This window comes from Alosa sapidissima, chromosome 4, assembly GCF_018492685.1.
Source record: "Alosa sapidissima isolate fAloSap1 chromosome 4, fAloSap1.pri, whole genome shotgun sequence".
NCBI lineage: Eukaryota > Metazoa > Chordata > Actinopteri > Clupeiformes > Clupeidae > Alosa > Alosa sapidissima.
In genome coordinates, this window is record NC_055960.1 from 28,204,988 (window position 1) to 28,215,064 (window position 10,077).

A 10,077-nucleotide genomic window follows, 5' to 3' on the forward strand; every position below is an offset into this window, starting at 1 on the left:
CATTCAAGTTCATACTTACCTGGCAGGGGTGATACAATAGTCAAGAAGGTTGTTTGCCCAGGGCGAGGCTCGGCCATTGCACAGCCGGTCGTGCTGACCCCTGCAAATTCCTAAAATGTGGGAATCTCGACGGCACAATTTCTGGTAGTGGGGGACTGCGTTCGCGCTCTCCCCTGATTTTCTTTTCTTTTCTTTTTTTTTTTTTTGGGAGGGGGGGCCGGTTCAATCCCTGACCAGTAGGAACGGCTGAAGTGCCCCTGAACAAGGCACCTAACCCCTCACTGCTCCCCGAGCCCTGCTGTAGCAGGCAGCTCACTGCGTCGGGATTAGTGTGCTTCACCTCACTGTGTGTTCACTGTGTGCTGAGTGTATTTCACTAATTCACAGATTGGGATTAATGCAGAGACCAACTTTCCCTCACGGGATCAAGAGAGTATATATACTTAATATACTTACTTAAGTTCAAGTTTATTTATATAGCACATTATCATACAAAGAATGCCACTCAATGTGCTTAAAAGAATAACAGAAATAATAATAGTAATTAATAAAATAAAATGGATCAAGGGGGAAAATAAGACTGAATAAATAGGAGGTAAAATAAATAAATCAATAAAAAAATAAAAATAAACCTAAAAACTAATCAATAAATTAATGAAAAAGTTTCTTTTTAAAACACTCTATGGGGAAAATCTAATATCTATTGGAAGCTGATTCCAGCGCTGTGTGGCATAATAGCTAAATGCCATTTCTCCTTGCTTTGTTTTAACCCTGGGGACTATTAATTGACAAGTTCCAGTAGATCTAAGTTCTCTACCAGGTGTATTGGGGAAGCATTTCAGAAAAATATTTGGGGCCAAGTCCATTCAGTGACTTATATACTAGGAGTAGAACCTTGAAATCAATTCTGAAATTATCTGGGAGCCAAAATAAAGATTTAAGAATGGGTGTAATATGATCTCTCTTTTTAGTCTTGGTTAATAATCTAGCAGCAGCGTTTTGAATTAATTGAATCTGTCTAATGGACTTCTTGGGAAGGCCAGTTAGGAGACTGTTACAATAATCTACCCTACATGAAAGCATGAATAAGCTTTTCTAAGTCCTGTCTAGAAACAAAATCTCTGATCTTAGCTATGTTTCTGCGATGCCATGAATGCTGATTTAGTCATGCTTTTGATGCGATCATTCATAGTAAGGTCCCCATCTAAGATGACTCCCAAGTTTTTTACTTGAGTCCTAGTTGTAAGTAGCCTAGAGATCTAGACGTGCCCCTAGCGGCCAGGGCTAGTCTAGCAACTCTCCGTTCGCTTGTGAGCAGGGGCGTTTCTAGACTTTAAGGACAACCTGGGCTTAGCCCGGCTGGACCGGATGTAAATTTACAGATTAGCTGAGGAATTTTTTTTTTTTATATATATATATATATACATACAGTACATAAAAGGTGTTATTATAGTAGACAACAGACTACATCAGACTGCCCAAATTATTTATTATTGGATTACTAATATAATTAATTAAACTAATAATTAATATTGAAGTACATACACATTTAAGTGTGAGGTTGCATGTAATGTATCATTAAGCAAATGTTCTGCATCTCCTTCTGTTGATCTCCCTTCTCTCTCCATCACCTGACTGCTCTTTTGTTGTTTGATCTATGCCAGAGATCTACCAAAAATACAGTAAAATGTTTGATGTTAAAATGGGATTGCACACACACACAGAGAGAGAGAGAGAAAACGCATCATAATCACCTCTTGCTATTGTTTTTTTGTCCTTATTACTAGCTGTTCTCTTCATCACTCTCTGTGGTCTCATCAGTTGCTTATGGTTCATCAATTACTCTTGTCTTTCTCACACTATCTCCCTGCACTAGTCTTTGGCATCGCTTGCTGTTTTTTTTCTCATCAGCAGTTCAACTGTTATTGTCCTTCTAGTAACTTGCTGTTTTGCTGTCATAACTTGCAGTTTTTCTATCTTTCATCACTTCCTGTTTTCTCTGTCATCATGTGAGTTGGTTGCCCCATCACTTACTGCTGTGTCAGCTCTTTCTCAGTCTGTTTACAGTATCTGTCTGTTCTTATCACTTGCTCTTCTTTCATAACTTACTGCTGTCCTTCTCATCACTTGCTGTCCTGCATCACTTACACTTCTCTCTTCTCCTTCTCTGAATGATGGTTACCAGTGTCCATGCCTGATGCTGACATAGGCCTATCTGCTCCTGCTGCTGGCTTCTCCTCCTCTATTTGTAACCCATCTTTGCTGTTACCCTCTACAAAATCATGGAATCAGATCAGTGCGTGGCAAACCAACAAAAACATACTACATTGCAGGATACAAAGAACTTTTGAGATTGCAATTTTCAGCTCCAATTACAAATGCTTTGCTTATGCATAGGGCATTTGCATACATTTCAGTGGACATTTAAACACATTCCCATGAAACATGTTCATTCATGTTCATAAAATTTGGGTTTTTTAAATTTAAAGCACTAACACTACACTTAACTCACAACCCACAAGGGAGAGGGTGAGGGAGAGAGACAGAATATTTCTGTAAATGTTTAACTATGTTAATTTAGAATAATTTATTTCTTTGAATCATTATATAATTTTAAAATGTTTATTTTTAATGAAAGATGTAGATTTTTGTAGATAAAAGTAGCTTGTATATTTTAACTGTTGTAATTTCTAAAGTGTATATATATATATATATATATGTAAAAGCTTGTATAATTTTAAAATGTTTTATTTGCAAGGTTGTGTTTGTTAAACTTGTTAATAAAAGTAGCTTGTGCTTTTAATTACTAGTTCTGGATTTCTGTTTATTTTCAAGTACTTTTGGTAGTTAATGGGCCATATGTGGCCCGGGGACCCAGCCGACATTCAGCCAACACTCAGTCAGATCAGTTTTATAGTGTGTGGGCCAGTACAGGCCCGGGGACCAAGCCGACATTCAGCCAACACTCAGTCAGATCAGTTTTATAGTGTATGGGCCAGTACAGGCCCGGGGGCCAAGCCGACACTCAGCCAACACTCAGCATATCAGCTTTATAGTGTGTGGGCCAGTACAGGCCCGGGGACCCAGCCGACACTCAGCCAACACTCAATAAGTTATTTTACTGTGTGTGGGCCACAACTGGGCCAAGAGAAACTATAAGAGTCATTTTACTGTGTGTGGGCCACACCTGGGCCAAGAGAAACAATAACAGTCATTTTACTGTGTGTGGGCCACACCTGGGCCAAGAGAAACAATAACAGTCATTTTACTGTGTGTGGGCCACACCTGGGCCAGAGCAAATTCTTTGTGTCAGTTATCAGTGACTGGGCCATTTTTGGGCCGGGGACCAAGCCAGAAGTGGGCCAACACACACACTACCCTGAAGTAAGGTAGTGGGCCAGAGGTGGGCCGGTCAAATTTTGCTATGTGGGTTGCTCTTTCTCCATTTACGCTCAGCTTTCCTACATTCTCTTTTCTGAGTTGCTACTGCTGTGGTATACCTCCATGGTGCTTTACATTTCCTGGGGACTTTTTTAAGCTTGGTAGGTGCTAGTCAAATATCCTGAGAATATTGGCGTTAAACAGACTTAGATGGTCCTCCACACCCTGAGTTGTTATGCGTGGTGTAATAGCTATGGCTTCCTTAAACAGACTGCAGGTATTCTCATTAATATACCTCTTATAGGGACAGTTTTCAATTGAGTTTGGCTCCCCCCTCTCTGATTCACCCCTTCCTCTTGTAGTTTTGTTCAATTCAGAATTGTATTTCAGACACGCATGAACGAACACACACACACACTGTATCAGAACAAAATTCTGATTTTTCACCCTTTTTTGTATGATTCACTGTAATAAATGTAGTGAGAAAATGTTGCTGAGCCTGTTCCTTACTGATGAAGAATGAGGCTCTGGACAGGAATTGTTAAGAGTATCAGCATCATACTATACAAAGGTCCTTTTTAGGTCTTGTGAAGTCTTATTGTGCTGTCTGTAGTTTGGATGAATAATGGTGGCTGTTGACTATAGGCTAAAAGTATTTTGCACACCTCAGGCGCAGGTAATCTTCATCCATGCATGAAAACTATGTCAAAGTCAGACCACATGACTCCTTCATGCTGGGACCGGGCCTGAGCCTGTGCTGGCATTCAATTCAGTCACCGGCTATTTTAGATGCACTTCAGCAAAGATGTTCAATGCATCTGCGTCAAACGTGTAGTGCAGTAACAAGTGATATGTTCACAACCTTCCACTAGGGGGCAGTGTCTCCACAGAGAGTCCGTTTCACTACAGCAGCTCCGCCAGCCACCGAGCAAACAATCCATCATGGCCAGACGCATATCAGGGTCTGGAGCTAGCTTGGATGTAGATGTGTTTTATTTGTTCTACATGAAAAATGCATGACACACAGCCTATGCGAGCTAAAAATGTACCCATTGCATGGTCGGAGATGTCTAATGTAACAATAGTATGCCCAGTAACTGCCCAGTAGCAGTCTACACACAACTCCTAGACAAGGTAGGCCTACAAGTAAAAAATAATAATTTCAAGAGTAACATACAGAAAGCTTGAAACACACATATAGACAGAGAGAGAGAGATAGATACATTTCTATGCACTATGTCATCAACATTTTAATGCATTTCTGATGAAGATCTTGCTCTAAGCTGGTCAGGGAGATCTCTCATTTGCTCCATCGGTTCTCATGCCCTGTCCCTATTTCCCTTCAGAAGAGAGCTGATGGGCTACACAGAAGCTAAAACAAACTATGAAGAAAAAAATGTGTAAACACACACACACACACACATACATACACACATCACAGAATAACAACTTTTAACACAAGATGACTTAAAGATGATGACTTGGAAAATGATATGTTGGGTATATGTGCTCAATGCGATATCAAATGGGGTGCTACAGTGGAAAGAGTGAAAGAGTGGGGTTAACTGTCTGTCTGGATGACTAAATAAAGATGAAGAGAGAGGGATAGGGGTTGAAAGAGGGATGGAGGGGAAGGGGAAGGAGAGGATGCTGCCTCTTTAAGTTCCCCGGAGTCTAGCTGACCCAAAATAAAGGGAGGGAGGGAGGGAGGAAGGGAGGGAGGAGAGGGATGGAATGGAAGTGTTCTTTCTGCTGTACCTGAAAGTTAGGGACACCTTGCCCCATATACAAAGAGCGATTTATCTGAGCTCTGCTCCCATCCAATCTCTCACACTTTGCTATGCTGGGTCTCTCTCTCTCTCTCACACACACACACACACACGCACACACACATTATCTGTCTGTATGTCTGTCTGTCTGTATCTTTGTCTTAAACACATACACATGCACAACATCACTGTTTGTAGTGTGTGGTAACATTTCAAAATATGAACTTTTCACATGCATGCAGTGCATACACACATAAATGTTTTCTCCCCTTCAACAATATCTGTTTTCCATTTGTGTTTTCTTTTTATGAAGAATTCCGGATAGGCAAAATCATTGCATAACAACAATTACAACTGCTGCTTTGCAAATGAAAGACACGCGCACACACAGAGACATGTGCATGCGCATGTACACACACACACAGACACACAAATGTGTGCACACAGACACACACAAACGCACGCACACACGTACGCATGCACACACACACAGACACACACAAACGCACGCACACACGTACGCATGCACACACATACACACACACACACACACAGACGCACAAACAGTGGAGGTCAGGTATAAGAGGTGAGGAGAACTAACAGCACTACCTAGGACCTGTGCATGTATTGGTTTTAATGCACAATCTCCAACCAATCACAATAAAACTAGGTAACCATGGTTTAACATTAATTTAGTTTAGATAGATGTTTGTTTCTATTAACTATTAACTATTTCTTATATAATATTTATATTCAAAATGTTTTACACTGTCGGAAGACAATGATGTGTAAAGGAAATAAAGCATTCTTGAATGGCAGAAAGAGGAAGAGATGCTGTAGTAATCTTATGACTTTGTCCTGACATTTCTGGGTCTGTACCTGCCTGGCTTATGTGCCATGGTAATGTTAGGGAGGGCTGACATGTAGAGAAAGAAATGAGAAAGCCAGAGAAATAAGAGTATCTTATCTTATTTTGCTTCAGGGTTGGAATGGAATGAAAATACACACACACACACATCCTCTCATGTCAGTTTGCTTCTGTCCTTAGTTTTGTGTGGCCCCAGCTCTTCATGCATCAGTGGTGACATCACGTGACAGTCGCACAAACACTCAGGTCACTAATTCACTGTGTGTGTGTGTGTGTGTGTGGGTAAGCGTTCACCTGAGGACCAGCCGTAGCCACCACACAATCACGTACATACAAACATTTTCTCTCTCTCTCTCTCACTAGCTCGGACATTGTGTAACGCACAGCTCTGTTCCCACACACAAATCTAGGCCACACTTTCCTGCACTGCGGACAGACCAGAAAACAGGACAACATCACGAACACACACACACGGCTGCACAGACACATATAGCGTGACAGATAATGTCATTGAATCTTCAAATCTGAGTGAGTACCTAATTGAAATTTGTACTCTCTCTCTCTCTCACACTCACACACACACACACACACACACAATGACATTATACAGTGCCTGAGTCAGTGATGCATATCTCCACGTGTGTGAAAATCATAATGGCATAACATCAATAGTGTGAAGCCTACCAGGGTCACACTCGCATTAACCAGCTCTCCCTCTCTCTAACACACACACACACACACACACACACACACAGAGAGAGAGAGAGCGAGATAGAGAGAGGTGAACATTAATTCAACGTCACACAGCGCTTTTTCTCGCCTCTGACTGTAGGCTATCTTTGAGTAAACGGTCACCGAAGAAAGGGCGCGCGCAGGGTTTAGGGTGTGTGTTGGGTATGTTATCTCCACCTGGTCGACGTCACGACTCTCAAGCCCACGGAGGAGCCCGTGAGCGACCTCCACTTCCTCAAACCGTGGAAGCCGTAAGTGGCGAGCAACTAACCTGAAGAAAAAGGGCATTACAAAACCTAAAGAAAGAAGCTAAGGAACATTTTTTCGCAAGAGAGAGCGGTAAGTTGTTTCGCATGAAAAGGGGTAGGCTACTTTTTTCTAAAGCATCTGGATAGGGATTCATACTAAAGGAATGTTTTTGCTGGTGATTTGACTCTCTAACAAGTGTAAACTTGACTTATATATCACACACCCTTGCGCTTAGGCTACTCATCTTGGTTTCGTTCGTTAGTATTTCATAGCTCTGAATTTATTTAACTGGTCTGTCTTAGTGTCAACATTTACACACAACACGCTTATTCTTTTGGGGTGGGGGTGTTTGTCATGTGCCATTCGTGCTCTTGTTGCACTTAAATCCGCACACACACACACCTGCAGGAACATGCGCTACTGCCTATTCTGGATATCTGCGTTTTTGAATTCAGAGGTTAGAATGAGGTTATAACGTGTCCTATCTACATTGAAGCACACTGCTGCAGAAACGTGAGCGCGCTCTGCACACTTTCACGATGTAAAACTAACCCAAAATGCCGCTTAAAGGCTGTTCGGGCGGAGTAGTGGTGTAAGCGTGTCCACAGGTCATGTTAGTAGGTCAGTAGCCTACACAGAAATCAAACCACTTAAGTAGAAAAAAAAACATGACATGATAGTTACAGGGGAAGTGTCTTTCCTCGTGCACTTTCTTCTTCTTAGCAGTCTCAATTTCTCAATGTTTGACAGCCGCTACTCTGGTAACGTTAAATGTCGTCTGAGAAGCTGCTCTGAGAGCAGCTATCTTGGTCGTAGCTACTGCACAGGCAGTGAAGCATACCCTGGTTGGAGCAGTTTGGCTAGTCGGTATCCAGGTCAGAGTAGGGATGCTTTATTTAGAGGGGTGCAGTCAGGACAGGCACAGACACAGGGGTGTGTTCGGATGGCAAGAGCGCAGTGCCCAGAGATTGGCTTGTTTAGGGGACGCAAAAGTTATGAAACTATGTGAAATGAAATCCTCTTTTAATTGGATGGCACAACATTTGTTTCTTACTCAGTGTGATTCAGTGTAAGGATCTTCGCTACCCCGAAGTAATTATTGCCGTACATAAATATTCTCACAATAGTGGAAAGAGTCAGTCACTTTTCTCGTATTGCTAACAACGAGTCTGCATGCGCACCTGGACACCTGCGCCTCCTCATGTGTTTTAGCAGTCTGGCAAGCAAAGTCCAATCTCTGTAACCTCACTCTCCTCATCCGCCATGAAGCCTTTCAGCGTAATGTTTGTTGTAGTAGCGCGATAGTGGTATTCGAAGGGTACTGTTCCTTTTAGTGGTGACAGGAGACAAACAACATGGCCAATTTAACTTCTTAAACAAACATGTGACTGTTTTTGTTTTGTTTTGTTTTTTTGTTGTTGTGTATCGGCAGGTCAAATTATTACATCATAGCATATTACTACAAAGCTGGATGAGATTGTGTAATAGGCTGCTCATTGACAGGCAGGATCAATCATCTCTCTGTCTCTGTTTCTCTCGTTCTCTCTCTCACACACACACACACACACACACAGAAACCCACTCTTTAATTATTTTATGTACATACCTCCCCCTCTCTCATACACACGCAAACACACAAGTACACTCACATATTTTCCTTGTAGGCGTGAGCTGTGCTGGAGAATTAAAAGCATGTTTAGACAAGTAGGGCATGCAGGAGTTTCCTTCCTATCTGGTTTTTTCGGGTGCTGAACTGGCCTGTGTATTTTTAGGTGTGTACATTTCTAGGAACAAAGTGAATCTGCACTTACATGCCAGTTTTGGTAAAGTATGTGTGTTGTATTGGCTTACATACAGCATGTATTAAAGTGTTGCAATGGTGTGTCTCTGTCTGTGTCTCTCCCCTCAGAATACCCCTGCGTGTGTGTGTGTGTGTGGGTGCATGTGTTTTTGTCTGAGGTATGAGCATGGCGCCGTTTCTGCGGATATCTTTCACTGCATATGACCTGGGGGCTCTGCCCCCCTCCACAGAATCTCCTTTCTGCGCTGTCAAGATGAAGGAGGCTCTCGGCACAGGTGTGTGTGTGTGTGTGTGTGTGTGTGTGTGTGTTTAAAATCAATTTTATTGATTCACTGAAGCAGAAACTCTACAAATACACTTAATTAGTATAGCCTACATTTCATGTATTTTTTCTCAGTGAGATTCTGGCATAGCTCTGGTTTTGTGGGGTCAAGTGGACCCATATGGGTATCTGAGTAAATGTGTCTGTGTGTGTGTGTGTTTGTGTGTGTGTTTGTGTGTGTGTGTGTGATCTGCTCAGAACGTGGAAAGACCCTGATTCAGAGGAAGCCCACCATGTACCCTGCCTGGAGGGCCAGTTTTGATGCCCATGTCTACGAGGGGCGGGTTCTGCAGGTGCTGCTCATGCAGACCGCTGAGACGCCATTGGCTGAGGTCACCATGGGCGTGTCTGTCCTGGCTGAGCGCTGCAGAAAGGGAAATAGTCGTGCAGAATTTTGGGTTAGTGCTTTTCTCGGTTGGTGGGAGAATGCAGATGTAATATGAATATCATGGCACAACTTCTGGACATTCTGTGCTTATAAGCGTAGGAAAACGTGATTAGCATGTGTATGTATGTGTCCATGTGTGTATAGGTTGATCTTCAACCCTCAGGAAAAATCATGATGTCTGTGCAATATTTTTTGGAGGATGCAGACACAGGTAAGATATTATGTATGTGTGAATGCATACACACACACACACACACACACACACACTTTCTCTCTCTCTCTCTCCTTCTCTGTCACACATACACACACACACACACACACACACACACACACACACACACACACACACACACACACACACACACACACACACTCCCTTTCCCTAAAGAGTATTTTGCTGAGATATGTCAGAACAACCCAAATATATTCTTGGTTGCTGTTCCTCTCCTCTGGAAGAAGGATATACTGTATCTCTCAGATATAGTTTATGAAGGATTGAATTTACTTCCTAGTAAAGGGACATTAAACAAGGCCCTATTCTACACCTCTCCCAGTGCAACTGTGGAA

At 42.2% G+C, this 10,077-nt stretch overlaps 1 protein-coding gene and 1 non-coding gene across 2 annotated transcripts in view; both read left to right on the forward strand.

Moving 5' to 3' along the window:
* The first annotated feature begins 11 nt into the window (after positions 1-11).
* LOC121708082 lies at positions 12-176 on the forward strand. The gene has a single exon (XR_006031572.1). It is a non-coding gene; the product is annotated as a U1 spliceosomal RNA (small nuclear RNA).
* Positions 177-6,834: 6,658 nt separating this feature from the next.
* The window catches only part of prkcda (protein kinase C, delta a), a 14,617-nt gene continuing 11,374 nt past the window's right edge, over positions 6,835-10,077 (forward strand). The window contains exons 1-4 of the mRNA XM_042089446.1: positions 6,835-7,089; positions 8,909-9,075; positions 9,321-9,520; positions 9,655-9,721. Of these exons, the coding sequence (XP_041945380.1) occupies positions 8,961-9,075; positions 9,321-9,520; positions 9,655-9,721 (382 nt within the window). The 5' untranslated portion in view covers positions 6,835-7,089; positions 8,909-8,960. The remainder of the gene's footprint in view (positions 7,090-8,908; positions 9,076-9,320; positions 9,521-9,654; positions 9,722-10,077) is intronic.